Source organism: Atractosteus spatula, chromosome 12 (genome assembly GCF_055471065.1).
Source record: "Atractosteus spatula isolate fAtrSpa1 chromosome 12, fAtrSpa1.hap1, whole genome shotgun sequence".
In the NCBI taxonomy this organism is placed as follows: Eukaryota; Metazoa; Chordata; class Actinopteri; order Semionotiformes; family Lepisosteidae; genus Atractosteus; species Atractosteus spatula.
The window spans coordinates 14553330-14575035 of record NC_142717.1 but is presented as its reverse complement, the minus strand read 5'-3'; the positions used below and the strand labels follow the sequence as shown (position 1 = coordinate 14575035).

The following is a 21706-nucleotide window of genomic DNA, read 5'->3' as shown; positions in this document are numbered from 1 at the left end:
AAAAATAGATTTTGCGCTTCTGTTCTCTCCCTGGTGTGTCTGAGCTTTATAGATGATTTCTGTATGTGACCAGCTCCTTGGCCCAGATTTTTATGCATTAACAATGTATGGAATACTGGCCACAAGGTCAGACTGAGCATAGAAAAAGATAAATATGTTCCAGTGAGATTTTGTGATGCCTCTTCTCATATTAATTAAAATACTAGGTGGCTCGTTTAACAAATGTCAAAGGTTTTATTCCAACTTTCTATGAACTAACAGACAATAAGATGTATTATTCTTTTGTTACAAAGGAGCCCAGTTAAAAAAAATATATATTTTTTCCTTCGTCCAAAGTTATATTTGTACAGTGCCTAGATAAATCATTTTTTAATAAAAAAACTAATTTTTTTAGTAAATTCATAATCAAACCAAATTTTGCATTTGGGAAAGTAGTACATCTACTCCATTTTTTCTATTTTGCTTTTGTTTTTAAAATAATGATTTTTAAATATAAAGTAATTGTTTCTTTCAATATTGTTAACAAGTACTTTTTTTTGTTCATTTAAAAAACAGAGAAACACAAAGGGAGAGTGAAAACTGGCTCTCATTTCAGTTCAGCACGGATCCGAAGTCGAACAGTGCTCTATCAGATCTCGGGACATCTACACAGCAGAGAAAAGAAGAACAAAATCAAAATCAACAAAGTGGGTTTATATCATCTGTACAAGTTACTTGCAATGTCAGAAACAGCTGATCTATGAGGTTTTTTTAACATACAAAAGAAAAAATATTTGCAGTATTTCTATTTCTTTTATAAGTACTGTTCAGCCTATAGTAGGTAGTTCTCCTTCAATGAATTAGAAATCCCTTTTCTTTTGCATGTCATGAACAGGAAACAAATCATTCAGAAAAACCTTTACACAAGCAAATGTATATTAATTAGTTTTTAACCAAGGCTTCATTTACTTCTATTTTCCCACTCATCATTGATAATCATGGAAGATGTATGAGTATTGAAAGGGCTTTACAATATGTGTAACAATATGCTTGTTTGTAATACATGAAAAACATCATACAATTTAAGATTTTTAATCACATTTAATTTAATCACAATTTACTGCCTGTGGACAGTATTTCAATAACTCTAAAATATTTAATATTTTAACAATTTACAGTATATTGGTTATGACACACCATCTCTCGACTTTAACCCTTTATGAAAATGTCTGTATAAAGCGCAAGGCACACTTTGATTTTTGTGATGAATGAACCTCTTTCATATACATTTTACATTGCCTACTAAAAAACAAAATCAGATTCAAAGATTCTTCTACTACATCACATCACTCTTTATATTAAGTACTAAGTAGCCTCTAGAGTTATGTAGAGTTCTGCCTTAAACCTTTGAGAACATTTTAAGACAAATTAAATTTAAATTTAAAGAGTTTTATTGGCATGGATGACAAATTACACTGTTGCCAAAGTAACAGTAAAAAAAGTTTCAACAAAACATTTACAGACATTTAAAGTAAAAATACACTTTGTAAAAACAATAGCAGTGCGTTATTGCTCTGCCTTTATCATTTTGTATTAAAAAAATCCTATGGAGTGATATCAGAGATCAGAGTCAGATGCAATCAATGTATCATTATCACCACAAAATCCTATAATAATCATATTTGAATTATTAATAAATTATGATACAAAATCTGATTTCTTGGATGTTTACAGTGTATATATATAATGTTTTTTTTATTTAAAGTACTCCTACAGTAAATGTTTTCTGATTGTGTACTGAAAGTCTGCTTGTTATTTACTTTTATTCTGTCTTAACAGAATGTTTTTGGAGATCCACCAGCACTTCCAGAGTACAAAGTTGCAGACGCCAAGAAATCCAAATTTATACTTTTACATTACAGCACCTTTAAAGCTGGCTGGGACTGGCTAATTTTACTGGCAACCTTTTATGTTGCTGTGACTGTACCTTACAATGTTTGTTTTATTGGTGATGATGACCTCACGCGAAGCACAACTGTCAGTGATATTGCTGTAGAAATTCTTTTTATAATAGGTAAGCAATACATTTTTAAAGTGTCAATTCTGTACCTAACACTTCAATTGTACTTCACAAGTAAAAGTTTATTTTAAAAAGGTGTTCAATATCTAAGCTATATCACAATGCGTCTTGATGCTAATGTGACAGTGCGGTGGGGGAGGCACCGTGGCGAGCATCGGTAAAAAGTCAACACTCTGGGGGACTACAAAGACGAAACATCGTCCTTCTACCTGGGCTCCGCCTCCACACTGGGCACGCCCCGTGTAATGCCACACTAACTTGATTGATTTTTTTTTCTGTTCAACAGATATAATTTTTAATTTTCGTACAACATATGTCAGCAAATCTGGGCAAGTTATATTTGAAGCAAGGCTGATTTGCATTCACTATGTCACAACGTGGTTCATCATTGATCTCATTGCTGCACTACCCTTTGATCTTCTGTACGCTTTTAATGTCAGTGTGGTGAGTATTTTTGTATTAGTTACATTTAACATTGGGCTATTAGAAGCATTGAATAATTTTATAAAATTTGGAGGTTTGTTAAGAATTTTCATTATTATTATTGTTATTGTTGTTGTTGTTGTTGGTTGTTGTGTTGGTTATGTTGCTATTGTTACATGGTGTCAATGAAAATTGTTGAATTAAAATATTTTCAGTGATCAGTTCTAATATAATTAGTGATAGAAGGAAGCTATACCCTTTAAATAAAATCCAAGCAACTTTGGAATGTATTACTCCTGATTTTGTATTGCAATATTTATTTTGGATGAGGGGAAGCTATGATTATGTAACATACGTAGAGATCCAGCCATTCAAAATGCGCAGGGGATACTGCATCAGTAGCATTTCAGGAGCTGCAATGTACAGCAGTTTTATTTAAATAGGGCTGCACTACTTTGTAAAACCGCCAGGTGGAGCAGTGAAAGCTTAATGTGGTGTGTGGAGCATTTGGGCTCTCGCCAGAAAATGCCTGGTTTTGAATCCTGGTCAATGCTTTTTCCAGTTACAGAGTTTAACTATTTAGACCTTTAACAGTGTAACTGTTTAGACTTTTATAAATTTTAAAATGTGTATTACAGAATGTTAAACAACTTGAGCTAATAAAAAAGTAGGTATATTTTATCAGTTGGATATGAGCAACACCTGAAGAAGGCTCCATGGCCGAAATGTTGTGCTTTCTTTTTTCTCTTTTCAGCATGGAATAAACCTATTACTTGTTCCTTTGCAGCCTACGCATGCTGAAGCAGCTACCCACCTGAACTATATAAAAAAGAGTCTGTTATTATACTGTAGCTTGTGCCTCTTTGAGCTTTAAATCCACATACAGAAAATCTAAAAGTAAATTTTGGTAGCTGAAAATAAAAACAGTAGTATAACGTAATACATACCTAATCTAGACACAGTAGATGGTAGTGGTAGCTAAATATAAAAGGTAAACAATAGTATTCTATACCTCCTTCATAAATATTTTATGCATCAAAGTCTTTGGTGACTTACTGTACAGTGGGTTCTGGTTTTAACGTGGTTGTTCTAACATTATAAAGTTTATATACTGTACTTCATAAAAAGTTACAACATTTTATCCTTTTCTAACAATACGTAGTAAAGAACACCATTTGCTGTTATTGTAAAAAAAAGTTGTACTGATTTAATACCACTTGATAGTAATATTAATATGGAATTATGTAACTGAACAGCTAAAATATCACAAGTGGATGTTTTGGAAACATTTTGACATTCGTTTAAAAAAAAATGTTTTCCTTATAATGGTAATGAGCAGTGGCAGTGTAATGTAGTGCGCTGTACCCAGGCGGTTCAAAGCCCGATCAGAGAATTACTTTTGCTTTGTTATTACATAGCCGGATATACAAAAATAGTCCACTATTATAGCTTGTTGTGAACGTGATGTACCTCTTTCAGGTTTACATCCGAATTGAGAAAATCAATATTTTGCCTTAATCCAAATTTCAGCCACCAGTAATCAGCCAACAATTTAACGTTAAAATTTAAACTTTAAAATTTAAAACTTTAAAGCGTATATTGTACTGTACAGTACTGCACAGTCCAAAGACTTACTGGGAGATTGTTTCTGGCAAAATTGGCTTCAGCGTGAGTGTGTATCTGGATGAATTATTTTCAGTGATGGTTTTGTGATTAAGGATTTCTTCACAGAATTCTTTAAATTAAACAAAGGAGGGAAAAAGGGTTATTTTTACAATTTCCAGTAACTGAAGACCAGCTTATCAATATTTTGAAACTGTACCATGACAGTAAAGACATGTTACACCTTTAAGTAAGCCAACAACTGTTTACTAAGTTGTGTGGCTCTGCAGGAATTATTCTGTAAACTGAGGAGTTATAGAGGAGACACGTTGTCTCTTTTTATAGCTGTAAAAATGTTCCAATTTAAATGCAATATGGTATATATTATTATATATATTAATATATATTATTATTATGAATTACCATGGACGAGCTGCAAACTGAAGAGTTATAGAGAAGACACGTTGAGTCTTGTCTTTTCTTCTTGGAATTAACCTTTAGAGCAATCCTTTTGGCTATATACTGTATTTTACATAGTCGGATGTGTAAAAATAGTTTGTTATTATAGCTTGTTGCTAATACTATGTGCCTCTTTCAGGTTTACATCTGCATTAAGAAAATCTATGTTTTGTCTTAATACAAATTTCAGCAACGTGAAATTTAATTTAAAAATTTTGATTAAGAAAAATATTTGGACTGGTAGTATACCATGGTCTACGGTAATACTACCAGATATATAAATATACTGTATTAAGATCCTTAAATTAATATTTCACACACACTGTACTGTAGTGGCTTTGAAACGATACGGTATCATACAGTATACACAGTATATGAACTCACTGCATTTCATTGCCGTGTGCGCTACTGTTTCGGTATATCTGTGGATCTGACTTCATGGGATTCGGGTGTGTGGAACAGCAGGAGGTTAGACCCGGGGGGGGGGGTGGTATTTTGATTATACTATGAATAAATCCTTGAGGCATATCGTCCAAGTTTCTGAATTATAAAAAAAAACCTTTGATGAGTTTGCACAAGAGAAAAGGGTACCTTTTCAGAAGTCATGTACTGCGTAAAGTAGGTGAATTTGACAGCTTATGTTTCTTAAAGAATTTAAAATCTATCTGACTGTACTGTAGATCACATGTAATTGAGCAGAAAGTCATCTTTCTCTCACAAGTGGCTCTGTTAGAGTTTGTGTTAAAATATTGCGCCCTTTTGAACGGATTTTTATCACCTTTATCTGTCTGGAGTGTGTACGATGTATCTTTTCTCTGTTTAACATCTGATACGTCCCCAGTAAACCAAGAGACTAAAACCCGCTATCGATAAAACATCTGCCTTGCGACATTTCTCAAATTGCTCAGGTGCAGAGTAAAATGCTTTAAACTGAAAGCCGCAATGGACGCCACAATTACCCATAATACAAACTGCAGTACCGTATTACCTGTAATACAAAGGACCACTACAAACTAAAAATCCCAAGTGCAGCACGTGTGTGTTACGAGCCCAGGTGTCTAGGGGTAAAGGGGTATAATATTTACAGTAGGATGGGTTTGGATACAGGTGGGTTTCTGGTGAGGTACTTAGGAAGCGTGACAACAAAAGTTTGGTGCAAAAGGGATTTATTTTTTAAAAAGTGAATAAGTGACTGGTACAAATACAGGACACAACAACACACAGGGAAAAGGAACTTGAGTGGTGCCAAAGGAAAGAAAATAACAAAACCAAACAGATCTAGCCAATACAGTGAGGTCTAACCTAACTAACCCAAACAAACAAAAATAAAAGGTCTTCGGCATCTTCAAGTGCCCTAACTTCCCTACACTGATCTAACCAGAACCAAAATACACAAGTGGCACACGCCCCTAACCTAGTGTGTCTAGACAGAAAACAACCTACAGTACGTGTGCACAGTGTAACCCGACAACCTTACCTATACTTTTTCCCCCTGGTGTACAAAAAGTTCACAGTTAACTATAACATGACATGAGTGAACCACTTGCACAATTATGGGAAAACAGGTAATACCGAAGAAAATACACAAACAAGGAATAGGGTAACAAATGAGCACAAGCAAGATTAAAATAGGAGAGTAACAAGTGTGGGCAAAGTAATAACAAAACACAGGTAAAAAAACAAACAAACAAAGCTGAAACTAACAATGAACAAACACGAACACTAGCGAGCAAATGCAAACACGAGCCAAAGCTAACCGAAGTTGAGCCGAAAAGAGCTGACCAAAGCCGAAAGCTAACCAAAGTTGTAAAAACTCTCGAGGTCGTAACTTCTTTGCTATTTAAACTGTAGATCTAGTTGCTGATTGGTCTGGAGTTGATTGATGATGATGTCACAACTGCAATGATGGTGCAGTGATGGACCAATGGGGGAGGGGGTATCTTAATATAGGAAGTGGAACAAACAAAACAAAAACACAGACACGCACGGGGATGTAACACAATGTCACAGCTTTTACAATATCATAATTCAAACTTTCCTCTAGAGAAAGTGTAGGACAAACTTCCTGAGCTTTGCCCACTAGTCTACACTGCAATAGCAGTGACCAGACCTCCTTAGGCCAGCGAAGAGATGAGGCAATTGGCTCGAATGCACCAAAGTACATATCAACTTCGACTCCATAGCCATAGCCATAGCAAGTTTAGGCTGTGTCATTTGTTGGCAAAGTTATTTATATCTGAAGGCTCCTGTCTCAAAAATAGGCATTTTAATAAGAAAGCGAAGGTTGTGAAAACAGTGACAGATGACCCTCAACAAAATACAAACAGTCTGAAATTGTTATTATTAATAATTAAATATTATTAAGTGATCAGATATGATCTTATAGTTCGGTTTCAGTGGTGTTTTTAATATTGTTTTGTTATTCTCAATTATAATTGTAATATATACTATTTTGTTTTAAGACTTCTTGTAAAGGTTTGTCTTGAATTTCCCCATTTGGATGCAGTACTTAAATTTGAATTAAATTAAACCAGTTGAACTGTTTTTACTCCCACTGTTGACAGTATTCACATTTACTCATTCATATTTTCAATTTATTTATTGAACACGTGGTGATATATAAAAATAAAATATCAATATAATGCATATATTTAATGCTTTATTTTTTTTTTAAATGAGTCCTTATTTGTTAAAAGAAAAATGCGTGCATTGACAAGGAATCAAACACTGACCTCTCGGTTTATAGGCAAGTACCTAATCCACTACACATACGCTACACCTACACTACACCAAAGCATAATTTAGAGACATAGCTGAAACAGACAGGATATCATGTTTGCAATGTAATCACAAGTGAATGAGTCAAAGAAATTGATATAGATGTTTACAAAGAAAGTGGACTATGGTAATACTTTGAGCAATATAAATATAATATTTAGATTCTTAAATTAATATTGTTATTAAAATTGTATATTATATTCCCTATTAAGCGGATTTTAAAAAGTATGTTTTTCTTCTACGATAATGAGCGCAATTATTCATAGAAAAGGTTAAAATATTATAGCTTTTTATAAAGTATATAAACTTAATATAGTCAGAACGAGCATGTCAAAACTTTTACAAAATAACCACAGTAAGTAACCAAGTGAAAGACTTAGATGTATAAAATGCTTATGAAGAAAGTGGAATACTGTTATGTACTGTATTTTTTATTTAAACTACCACTACCAGCCATATACAGTTTGTATTATATATTTATATTCCTAAATTAATATTGCTTATGATGTTCATAGACATTATGCTTCTTTTATTTTTATGCTCAGCTACCAAAATGTCCCTTTAGTTGTAAAATGTCATATTAATATTCCATATTAAGCAGATTAAAACATGCACAGTAGACAGATTAAATGATGCAATCGTTTCACTAACAACTAATCCATCACAAGTGCCACCTGCCGATCATTTTGACTAGTGAATCATGTACTGTGGTAGCCTGTAGCTCAAAACCCGCTGTACGGGGTTTTACTACGCATTTTGAATGGCTACATCTGTACATAAAACAACACCATGTACAATATGTTGCCTATTAGAAGCCTTCACACATCCGAAGAAGGCTTCACAGCTGAAACGTTGTGTTTCCTTTCTTCTCTTTTCAGCATGGAATAAACCTTTACTTGCTCCTTTACAGTAGAGTATGTTTTTCAGATATCTAAACATAAGCCAGGGTTATTGTATATTGTACTTCACAAGAAGGTCCTGTACTTACCAGAGATTCTGTGGCAATGGATATTTTTTTCCAAAAGTGTTGGTTTTTACATCAATTAACAAGGGACAGTGAGGAAACATTGCAATTTCATGATGCTGCAGCTACTGTGCATGAGCATGTGCTTTATAAAGCTTGAAAGATGTTCGGGATTTGAAGATGCCTGAAAACATTTACTGAATCTGTGCTAAAACATCTGTTCTTGGCTGACAAGAACAGGATGGATCCTAGTGTTACCTGTCACAAAAGAATGTTTTTATGAAGAGAAGTCTTATTATATAAACTTTGAGAGAGTGCAGCCCCACAAAACCCCAATGCTTTCCCAGCTACCTCATGCAGTGTGGTATAGAGAAAAATATATATTTGTCGGATAAAGCTTTAAACAATGGAGCAAAGTTGAGCGCATTGTCAAATTGAATCTTCCCTTTACTTGATAAAGAACAGTTTTTCAAGTCTTGTTGCTGATCTAAAACTTGAGAAAAGCAATTACAGAAATGAATTCAAAATATATTCCAATTAATGTTTTAGAATTCCAGGGGATTACCGCAACAATTAATGGAATAGTTTCACAACTAATTAAACACAGTGTAGTCAGTAAGCATTTACTAATTCAAGGTAAAACAATCACACCACTGACTGTACAGTAGATAGAAAAAGTCTACACACCCTTATTGAAATTACAGGTTTTTGAGATGTAAAGCCAGATATCCAGATAAATCATGTCAGACATTTTTACATCTTTAATGTGACCAACAAAATTCAAGAGAAAAACAAATAGATAATTATTAGGAAAAATAATTAAAATTAAAAAACCTATAACACCCTGGTTGCATAAGTGTGCACAACTCCCCCCCCCCCCCCCCAACTAATACTTTGTGGAAGCATTTATTACAGTAGTAAGTCTTTGTGAATAAGTCTATCAACTTTGCACACCTGAACTTTGCAATTTTATCCCACTCTTCCTTGCAAAAAGTTCAAGCTCCTTCAAATTGCCAGGGGATCTCCTATGCACAGCCTTCTTTAGGTCATTCCACAGGTTTTCTATGGGCTCTGACTGGGCCATTCCAAGACATTGAGCTTCCTTTTCTGAAGCCATTCCTTGGATGACTTGGATGTGTGCTTTGGGTCGTTATGTTGAAAGTGAAATTCCTCTTCATCTTCAGCTTCAGCTTTCTGATAGAGGCCAGCAGGTTTTGTGGCAAAATATCTTGATATTTGGAGCTAGTCATTATCCCATCTATCTTGACTAGAGCCCCTGTTCCAGCTGAAGAGAAGCAACCCCAAAGCATGATGCTGCCACCACCATGCTTCGCAGTAGGTGTGGTGTTCTTTGGATGATGGGCTGTGTTGTCTTTGCACCAAACATATCTTTTAGAATTAAGGCCAAAAAGTTCAACCTTAGTCTCATCTGACCATAAAACATTTTCCTACATGCCTTGGGGTGATTAGACGGGCTTGGATGTTCTTTTTTGTGAGAAATGGCTTCTGTCTTGCCACCCTACCCAATAGCCCAGACATGTGCAGAATAGGGGAGATCGTTGTCACATGCAAAGATTGACCAGTACCTGAAAGAAATTCCCGCAGATCCTTTAATGTTGCTGTAGGCCTCTTGGTAGCCTTCCTGATAAGTTTTCTCCTTGTCCAGTCCGGTCATCATCAGGAGGGTTGTCCTAATCTTGGCAGTATCCCTGTGTCTCCACTCATTGATGATAGTCTTCACAGTGCTGCATGGTTCATCCAATGCCTTATATATTCTTTTATACCCCTCTCCTGATCGGTACCTTTTATCAATAAGATCCTGTAGATGTTTTGTCAGCTCCTTGTGGACCATGGCTATTCTAGTAGGATACAACCACAAAAGTTTCAAGGAAATCCTACAGGAACAGCTGATTTTTATTTGGAGTTAACCAGAATCACTTTCATTGATGGCAGGTGTATGCTACTTACCTTTGGACATGATTTTGAATGTGATTGGTTAACTCTCAGCACAGCTACAGCTCCCTTTATAAAAGAGTGTGCACACTTATGCAACCAGGGTGTTGTAGGTTTTTTAATTTCAATTATTTTTCCTAATAACTATCTACTATTTGTTTTTCTTTCAATTGTGTTGGTTGCAAGGTCACAGATGGAAAAATGTCTGACATGATTTATCTTGATTTCTGGATTTACATCACAAAAACTTGCAATTTCAATAAGAAAGTGTAGACTTTTTATATCTACTCTATATCATGCCCTACCAGCTTAAAAAAATGTATGCATGCTTGATTAATGATTTGCTGAGGCATATGTGAAACATTTTACTGGTTTGTATTTATTTTGGATATTAAAATTAATAGTGCATTATAATTACTAAAATTTCAGTGACACTTGATTGAAGCTGACAGTTACAAAATAAATTGCGAACATACAGTATATTTGCTTACATTATCCATGTAAAACTGCAGCAAGAGATATTGTGAATTCTGGCTGGCCTAGATCTTTCAAGAGGACATTTAGAAAATCTTCAGCAATTATAGGTCAGAGCCATGGTCCCTTGAGTTTTCAGCACATATGTGGACTACCATGGGAATTTATGACATTTCAGTAATAGTCTAAAAATAATCTGCTTTTTATATGTTGCACACTGTCATTTTTGTGTAGTGCTGGGGGTTGCAGATATTATAGGAAACTTTTGCTGTCATTTTGAGCTAGTAAGATTTCATAGTGCACAATCTATGACAGAGGGAGGTGACAGAGCCTTTAAATGCCTCTTTATTATAATTCTGAAGAACAGGTAATCAGGGATTAGTCTTTTCATGTTATGGTGCTCTAATTATATACTTCCAATAAAGGAGAGGAATGTAACCATACTTAGTAGTGTATTGACTTCAAATACATTGATGCAATCAGGTCTATGTTCGAAACATATCACACAGTGCGTATAATATAGTTGCTGCAGTTCTAACTGGGAATAAGTGGTTTTCTGCTCATGGGATAATGGTTGGATATAAATAAATTTAACAACTATGGGGATATATATTATATGATTTTCATTTTGAAATATTATATCAATATTTCAGAAGTTCAGAGGTAATCATTCAGGCTTGCACAAGAAAAAATGACATGTCTATTAAAAAGGTCTTAAATTCCAAATTTTCAATATTCAATTCTATGAGCTAAAAAGCACCTTAGAAATTAAATGACTGTGGTGCAGCTGTAGACAGCTACTGTATGTCAGCAGCCATATCACCCTGCAACTCACAACATGCAACCCACTGAAGCTAAGCAGGTGTGAGCCTGGTCAGTACCTGGATGGGAGACCTCCTGGGAAAAACTAAGGTTGCTGCTGGAAGAGGTGTTAGTGGGGCCAGCAGGGGGTGCTCACCCTGTGGTCCATGTGGGTCCTAATGCCCCAGTATAGTGATGGGGACACAATACTGTAAAACAGGCACCGTCCTTCGGATGAGATGTAAAACTGAGGTCCTGACTCTCTGTGGTCATTAAAAATCCCAGGGTGTTTCTCATAAAGAGTAGGGGTGTAACCCCGGTGTCCTGGCCAAAATTCCCATTGGCCCTTACCAATCATGGCCTCCTAATAATCCCCCTCTATAAATTGGCTTCATTACTCTGCTCTCCTCCCCACTAATAGCTGATGTGTGGTGGGCGTACTGGCGCACTATCAGCACTATCAGCATCCAGGTGGGTGCTGCACATTGGTGGTGGTGGATGGAGTCCCCATTACCTGTAAAACGCTTTGATTGGAGTGTCCAGAAAAGCGCTATATTAGTGTAAGCAATTATTATAATTATTATTATGTGTTCGAAACAATGTGGTTCCTTTTTAGAGACTCATGAATAATGCCAATAGTATATGATACTGTAGGCCTCAGTCTCCCAGGGTGTGAACACAGAAGTGCACAGTATGACTGGTAGATGTAAAGTCTGGACAGCTTGTTTTTTCAGTCAAAACAAAAAAAAAAGGAAAGCACTGAAAAAAATCCCAAATCCCAGTAGTGTTGCGCATTGCCTTTATGTACCAAAGAAAAGCTTAATTGCTCTCATGTAAGAATATGAATTTCTAAACCCATTACAGGCTGGCTGCTATGTGGTCTGTAGTGGCCGATCGTCTGTAGCTGCAGCTCATTCTTAACCTGGCCTGCCACAACCTGTTACTTTTCAAATTTAAAATAAGAATTGCCCATCATTGTGTGTTATAATTCCGCCTAATTTGGAATAGCCAAAAGTTTTCATATCTCTACACAGTCCCTTACAGGAGGTTCAATACATCCATTGGTGTCTCTCACCAACAGGACAACAAGCCAGCAAGTGCCTGGGAGGCTGCACAGGTCACTGTCTTCACTGTCACCATGAGCTGAAAGAGCCTTGTCTGAATAATTCAAATCTACTTTTTGCAGTGCTTATGCAATTTTTTGCCACAGCTTAAATTTGTTAATTAATAATTAATAATTGCTTATACTTATATAGCGCTTTTCTGGACACTCCACTCAAAGCGCTTTACAGGTAATGGGGACTCCATCCACCACCAATGTGCAGCATCCACCTGGATGATGCGACAGCAGCCATAGTGCGCCAGAACACTCACCACACATCAGCTATCAGTGGGAAGGAGAGCAGAGTAATGAAGCCAATTCATAGATGGGAATTATTATTGTCACCCAATGGTGACATGACCCAGACATGACAGGCAAACACCTTTACTGGTTAAACTCAGCCTTTTATCATTTGTCCATCAATGCTCTTCAGAATGTGAAAGTCCTCACATGAGGAAAAATAAACTAAGGTTTGCAAATGCCACGGGTTAACTTTTGTAATTTGCCTTAACAAAAATACATTGGCTAAAATCAAAAATTTCATATTAAATTAACGCATAATATAAACTTCAGCTGTGACTAATTAACACTATTATTTAAAAAAATCTGCCTGGAAGGAAAATTAAGCCTGGTGCTTGGTTATATATGTTTTATCTACGAGGTTTACATCAAAAGTTTGTTACTGATTTTCATCTCCAAAGACAGCTTTCATCTGTCTATTTCAATTTCTTAACTTGACTATTTACAGGACACTCAATTTGACTTTGTATCTGGTATAAAATTAAATCTACCAGCTACTGTCCTGGAACTTATTAAATAGTTGTGCTTTTATGACTAAATGTACTTCTTCTTCTATTCACGTTTGTGATTAATTCACCAAATATCTCAGGGTTGTGTTTGAATTTATGTGACATTACTCAGAGTAAAAAAGGTAAATTATAGCAAGAATACAGTACATGCTTTTATTTTCTGATTTAAAAAATACAACTATTAAATATTGTTGTTTTATGTTGAAGTGTATTTTTTATTTCTTTGCAAAGGATTTGGTCTTACTTTACAATTTCAAATTCATTTGATATTAAACCCAGCTCATAATTTGTAAATCTTAGAATAAACAGGTGCTTCTTCATGACCTAATTAGTATATTTATACACTTGCCTTCCACATTATTAATAACATTGTAGGTAATGCAGCTGTGTGTGTCAAGGTTTCTTCACTTTAATTAACCAATGGTTATTTTATAAATTAATAAATCAAGTGAAAAAAATAAATAGGAATATTACATCTATTATGATATGATAATGACACAAATAATGTGTGCGATACAATATACTTTATTTTGGGTTAATTCCATGCATATACTTGATCATATTAGAACATACTTTGTGTTTAATCCAGTGATTACAAATCACCCCATAAGCATTGGGACATATTCACAAAAGTAAAGTCAGAAAGTAAATTTCAGAGTGTAAAAGCCAGTATTTGGTTTCAAATCCTTTTGAGGAAATAATATGAAATCTATAACCCATTGGGGTCATCATCTGAGATGCTTACACCATCAATAATGAAGAAGGATCCAGTCCTAAAGGCATGCCCAGGCTAGGACATTACCTGATGAAACCTATAAAGAATTCATAAGAAGATGCTTATCACAGTTTTACCCAATCATCCATCATCAAGATGTCCAAAGCAGAAATACCAGGATATCCTTCACTAATTGTGGTTTTTACACACTGATAGCTTTCTCTTTAGGGGTGCCATTCTCTCCCAGCATCAACTCCACTCATGCACAGTCATAGCGTCTCCCAGGTGTCGTCTTCACAGCGATTCACTGGAAGGATATTACTCCACCAGGAAGAGCACATAAGAATGTTGTTCCCAATCTGTATGTATGAAAATAATGAAAATTATGGCTTGTCAGAAAAACTCAATTTTTACAAAATGGCGATCTGGATATAATATGCCCAAGAGTTCTATTTGACTTTGTCTTTAAGATAAGATCACTTTATTAGCCATATACAATTTCTTGCATTAGGAATTCATCTTTTCACCTACCCCAGCTTGAGACATGAGACACACAGACAGGGAGAGAAGCTTGGGGTCAGAGCACAGGGTCAGCCATGGTACAGCTGGGGCAGTTGGGGTTAAGGGCCTTGCTCAGGGGCCCAACGGAGTAGGATTTCTGTGAAGCATGGAGTAAGTTCTTTAGAACATTTGAGAAATTCTAATGTATTCTAGGATGCTTTGTCTGAATCTGGGTTTTCTTTGTCAAGAAATTTAAGGTTGGTCAGAAATGATTCGGATAAAGATTCTAAGTACACATGGAACCAATCAAGACCAAATAGTTTCTGATATAATCTTCAGACTGTAATTCCACTGGCTATCTGTGAAATGCAGTAAAGTAGCCATTCATATGTGTACACAGCGTGACCAGAATAAGATTGAGTGATTTGGCATGCAAGAGAAATTACAAATCCCTTATAAGGGGAAATGTATTAGATGGTCATGGTAGGTAACTAGAAAGGTTTTCTCAAAATATTGATTGTAATGGTATGTACAATCATTGGACATTGTGCATTTAGACAGATTAATAAATTTCACAAACATACAGTAAGTGATATTGTCAATATTTTATCACATTGAATTTATTTCAGAAAATAGTGAATGTACAGTGCAATTCTGTCAGCATTTAGATCCACTTCTTTACATTTTCTAAATAATACAGGCAAAATGTACATACAGTAGATCATACAAATGCACAAGCTGTGTCTGAGAGAAGCAATTACAGAATTCATATTTAAATATTGTGGATCTATAGACAGTAGATCTTTATCATTCTGTCTCATAATGTGAGGGCAGCATGCTGGCACAGTGGTTAGCATTTCTGCCTTGCAGTTTTGGAGCTCTGGGTTGATTTCTGGACCTGTGGAGTTTGTATTTTCTTCCCATGTTCATGTGGGTTTGCTCTTGATGTTCCAGTTTCCTCCCAAAGTCCACACTGGTAGGTTAATTGGCTTCTGAAAAACTCATCTTGGTCTGAGTGTGTGTATGTTTGTGTTTGTCTGCAATGGGCTAGCTTTCCATCCAAGGTGTATCTTGAACTATACCTGTTGCTTGCAAAGAGAGGCCCCGATTCTCCCATGACCCTGTATTGGATAAAGTGGTTAGAAAATGCATTGATGGATGGATCCCACCATGTAAAAGTACAGATATGACAAAGATCTTATTCTTTTAATCCACTAAGTGTGTGAAAAATAAATTCTCTGTATGATACAGTATGAAGTTTCTCCTTAGCCTCTTTTCCTGTTCCATCAATGTTAAAAATTAGATGTCTCAGTTAATTATATCTCTCATCATATTCTCTGAATATTAATATGCCATCTGAATTATATTTAAGGTTTTCAGGGGCATTTCTAAAATTAGTAAGAAATAATTATTGTTTAACATGCATAATGAGGAAATATTAAACCATAGCTATTCCATAACTACCGCTTTTATTTTCCTTTACTAATTCACAACTGCTTTTAATGCAATGCTGCATATTCTAATTTTATTTCTAAGGTTTTATAATACTGATGCTTGTACAGTACAAAACTGAACAAAATAAAGAAATTACACCTGATACATATGCTGCATAATAATCATCATTGGTCTTTGTGAATCCACTGCTTATTGACCATTCTTCTCTGAACTGATGGTTCTTCTGCTTCAGGTGTCTTCTTACAAGCTTATTTCATCATGTCACGTTATAGGCAGTCTTCTTTGCTGTATGTCGTCTCTTCAGATTCACTTTAGCATTTACTTAATCCTAAACAAATGCAAAGATAATGTCTTTTAGATCTTTTTTTAGTCCAACAGTGGTGATGTATCTGAGCAGTAACATTTTTGGTGATTTGTATTCGTCTGTTTTTCTTAATGTAATTGGTAAATGTTCATTTTTTAGCATTTAGAAATGTGACATGAAAGGAGAAAAATGTGCAAAGATCACAACTTTGAGGGGTTTTTAATTTAAATTCCAAACATTCTGTAATTAAATAGTATAATAACACAAAAGACTGTTTGATCCAACTCATCATACTTGATGTTTAATCATACTCTTTAAAACAAAGATTTATTTTGTTTCCATAGGTTTCACTTGTTCACCTTTTGAAAACAGTTAGACTCTTAAGACTTTTGCGGTTGCTGCAGAAAATGGACCGATATTCACAGCATAGCACTGTGGTCCTTACACTTCTTATGTCTATGTTTGCCTTACTGGCCCACTGGATGGCATGCATTTGGTATGTCATTGGCAAGAAGGAGATGGAAGCCAATTCATTCACTTGGGACATTGGTGAGTTTTATTTACTGATCTTTTGGGAAGTGATAAGTGTAAAGACAGGGCATGTAATTAGAAAAGACTTAAATCATAGTGTTTTTTTAAACCTGAGGCAACTTATATACAGTAATAAACCAGCTACCTGTATATATACTTATATAGTATAAACTATATATAAACTAAACTATACTATATATACAGTAATAAACTAAACTGTGTTCTCTACAAACCAGATTTCACCAGCAACATGCTAATATTTTAGAGAAGTATTAAATGGCACATGGGGCAGGTCACAACAGGGCATTTGTTTTAGTTGGGTCCCTGGCCAACAGACACACAACCCCAACACAAGCCATAAGGTTCAAAATCATGCTCTTTATTTACACGGTAAGTATACCAACCACCATTAAACACAATAATAATCAAAAGTTCCACAGAGCCTAACAGGTGCAGTCTTCCGGAGTCTCAAAACACTGTCTTCACAGCTACCACTGGTACAGCTTCGGAGCATCTTACAGGCGCGGTCTTTACAGCATCTCACAGATCATCCCTCCTACTGACCTCATAGATCTGGTTGTCCTTACTTCACACACTCTGCACCTTGCGTCTGCTTCTGTCTAGATTGGAGTAGGGTGCACAACTGTTCCCTGCCCCAGTGATTGTTGGCAGCTCTGATCGCCATTTTGGGCAGTGGAAAAAGCTTCCATTAATGGTAAGATGCTTCAGGGATATACCGCCCCTTGAGGGCTCTGCCCCTTGCAGCATCACAGCATATAAAAAGTATAAATTTAAACACATTTATTATGCCCCCTTATATGAATTCAATCAATATTAAAGCACAATGAGTAAACAAAAAATTAAAACCTTACAACAGGAAAAATAAAGCAGGATAAATTTCTCTTAATTATACATGCAGAACCACTTCATACCTCTCAACAATTAGCTGATCTATTGCCTACAAATATTATCAGAACTGATCTGTGCTACAAGACACTGAAATATGAGAAAGCACCTATTTCAGTTTTCTAAAACATAAATTCAAAACTTAATCATGGAAATAAACAAAAACAAACCAAAAACAATGTACAATAAACAATAAAAGACTAGAAAAATACATTAAGAATGATTTTCTAACCAAAACAATTACCAGAAATGAATAATTATTCCCCAAACTCTCAAAATGAGTCAGACATTTCCATTTTTTAACATGACCCATAATATTTTTTTTCCAACAAAGAATAATATTTAACAGAACACTTAAAACCATTTTCCTTAGTGAAGTACAGTAAGTAAAATAAAAAGGCTACAGTATTTTTTTCCTGAGACAAAAGACAAACTGTTCTATCTAATAACCATGGCTTTAGGACTCTCATGAACAATAAAACTTTACCAAACCCAGAACATATTTATCATCAGTGCAGATTTCTGTTCAGGTTATTTTCAGATATACAAAAGACAAAGATTTAGTTTGCTTGACTTATTTCTTTCTTTGCTGAAGGCTGGCTTCATGAACTGGGGAAGCGTTTGGAATCTCCATACAGTGGGAGAAACAGCTCTGCAGGTCCTTCCATTCGAAGTGTCTATATCGCTTCCCTTTACTTCACATTAAGCAGCCTCACTAGTGTTGGTTTTGGAAATGTCTCTGCCAACACTGATGCAGAGAAGATCTTCTCAATATGTACTATGCTAATAGGAGGTAAGTAAGTGATTATTGTTTATTTCTGTACTGACATTTTCAGGTTGTTTCTGGAAAACATAACTTATACAAACACCTGTCCACATCTATAAATCAAACCTGTAAATGTATTTCATTTTCTTTTTGAATAGGTAGATTTGAATTAAGGTCTCTGTTCCCTTTACTGTATGCACATTCATACTGTTAAATTATGAATTATGGAAACCAATGATAGATGAATGTCTTATCCACAATATACTAAAGAAGTATATTGTGGACACAGCATTTCAGACTGCAACGTATATGGCATAGTTAGAAATATCTTTCAAAATGAAGTAGAAAACCTGGACAATCTGTTTTTTATGTGGCTTTATTTATCTTGATTACTGTATAAATATATTTTTTTCATATCTACTGTATTATTTGGGCTGGAAGATGATGCATATGCATGTTACAGCCATGTGGATTGCATGTGTAACATTCAAATGTGAAACTATTCTGCACATTACAGCCATGTGACCTGCAAATCACATAGTGTGGTTATTATTTTCTGGTAGCCAAACAATGCTGTTGTCTACCAAGAGCTTTTGGAATGAAAAGAAGATATTTTAAAAAAGTTACTGTTATGTAGTAATTTATGTAATGCAATATGATTGTCCAGAAATGGGCATCCATGTGTAAAATTACAGGATGAAGTCTGGTGTTGTTTGGTTGTTTCCTTCTTATGAAACCTTGACAGCTGAAACTCTTTTAATGAGACATATCATGAACAAAAACTGTACTGCAAGATTAAATTGAATTGTGAAGGCTTTAAAACAGTAAAAAAAAACATCATAGCCTGAGTTGACATTTGTAGATATTATTTTTTATGATCTAATGTATGGTCTCTACTTAATTGATGTTGTTTAGTGTGAATGTTTATTTTTCACCAGCAATATGGACATACTTTAAAATAAATTAAAGATAGTGTATGGAAATATAGTCTAATATATGAAGCATAGTCATTTCTAAACAGGTGTGTGAGAAAGCACCAGGAAATCGGGTTTTAATTTAATTCTCAAAAACATACTGGAGCAAAACTAATATTTCTATTGTGATTTAGGATGAATGACAGCTGCAACCACTTTTTAGTTTGGACAGCAAGTTATTAAACAGTGAAAGAAAACCTAGCTCGCTGAGAACAGACAAAACAAACATGAGACAGTTGATCCCTCAAACAGGTGGAAACATTCAGTTTTCCTGTGTCCATCTCCCTGAATGGGAGGCAGTGAGTCTAGGGGAAAATAGCTTCCCGAACACAGGAGAGATCCCCATCTTCCAAGCACCATCAGCCCACTGCCTCTCTTCACCTTTGGACTTTTGTGACTGATGCCTGTCCAAAGAACTGCTCACCTGCACCCATAATATTACCAGCACAAGCATACAGGAACAGGATCACGGAACAGGTACCAGACAGGGGAAAATAACAATAATATGGAAGCTATTTACAAGTCTTCTTAAGTCTGCAGGCTCATTGTTTATTTTCTGTACAGTTTCTATCATATTTGTTCTGTCCTACTAAATTATTAGAGAATGGTATGTTACTTACTTGTAACATATCTCTGTTTAACAGACAGTATTGCAAATAGATCAGCAATGGCAAACCTGGCTAATGTGTTAATTCAAGACACTCAGGGGTTTATAGACAGTAGTTAGCAGAAGGAAGAAAGCACATTTCAGGACTCAAGGAGCTCACAACACAGCCCTGTACAAGGTCAGGAGGTCTCGGGGTAACTGTGTCACTGGTTGCAAATAGAGTTCTACAGTAGCTGGCTAAAACCACCTTACCCTTGGTGATGCTTAGCCAATGGTACACCACTGTTTGGGGAATCCCAGTCACAGCTGGCCAGTTACATGACCCAGGCTCAGACTCATAAGGGCATAGAAAATGGGAGACTCCCAGATTTCACATATTTTGAGAAATAATAGGCAGTAAAATCTGGAAAAGTTCAAAGTATAGTGACAATCTACAACCAACTTGTATCTGTAAAAAACACAGGGGCCACCTACAATTGCACCATACACTGAACGATTATGATGTTTAACAACATTGAACAAAGGCTGGATATTTCATGTGAGGTATGGAGAAAATCCCTTCACTAGACAGTATTGTGCCCACAGTTCAAATCAGTGGCTGAGGTATCACATTCTGTGGTATGATCTGCTAATATCTTATGTCTCCTTTGGTCCAGTCTGAATTATATATACTGTATCTCAAAAACCATCACCAACAAGTTGTGTATAGGAAAGCTCACTGTCAATTACATAGTGATTGCATACTCCAAAATGCCAATGCTAATGTGCACAGATCCAGTATTATAGAGGAGTGCTACTCATGAGATGCACCTCAGCCACTTTCCCTTGTCATAAGAGTTTCTTAATTCTAAGCATATTTCAGTTTAATGGATTTGTGGATTTTGCAAAATCAGAATATTCCCAGTTATTCCCCACAACTGGGAGATAGGTCTAAAAAGCGTGAATATCAATGGTGCCCTATGGGGGAGACAAATTGCTTAGGATGGGTGCTATTTGTGTTTTTTGCCTTAGAGACTTAGAAAAAAACATTTCACAAAAATACCGTAAAATGCTAACAATACATAAAAATGCACAAATAATCAAATAAGGTAAAAAAATATTACATGGGGTTACAATTCAGGATATTTAATTTTACAAATTATAAATTGCAAATTGTCTACTCCAGATACTTTGGTACTGAGATATTATTTACATACCATCACAGTAATTTTCTTCCACACATGCAAAAAAAAATGTGGTTTCACATTCTAACAGATATTTTTACTGAGGATAGTCTTCACTAATTCCAGGATTTGCAATCTCACTATGTGCTTCCTAGCTCTTTGCAAGTTTGTCACCCAGTATATACTGTAATCTGTTGTACCTCATAGACGAAGAAAAGTGCTTCCTCTGTTTTTTTATTACATGCTTCATCCAAACCCCTAGAGGCTAGAATTGTTTGGAAAAGGGACATGAATGAAAGAAGTAAAGCAATTTCTTCAAACATTTTTTTTTGAGAAAGTACAAATTCTACCTACAAAAAC

At 35.4% G+C, this 21706-nt stretch overlaps 1 protein-coding gene across 1 annotated transcript in view; it reads left to right on the top strand.

Moving 5' to 3' along the window:
• kcnh8 (potassium voltage-gated channel, subfamily H (eag-related), member 8) overlaps positions 1-21706 on the top strand; it is a 127657-nt gene that overhangs the window by 70160 nt on the left and 35791 nt on the right. Inside the window, exons 4-8 of the mRNA XM_088929047.1 lie at positions 556-686; positions 1819-2053; positions 2346-2503; positions 16744-16948; positions 18432-18629. Coding sequence (XP_088785173.1) covers positions 556-686; positions 1819-2053; positions 2346-2503; positions 16744-16948; positions 18432-18629 — 927 coding nt within the window. The remainder of the gene's footprint in view (positions 1-555; positions 687-1818; positions 2054-2345; positions 2504-16743; positions 16949-18431; positions 18630-21706) is intronic.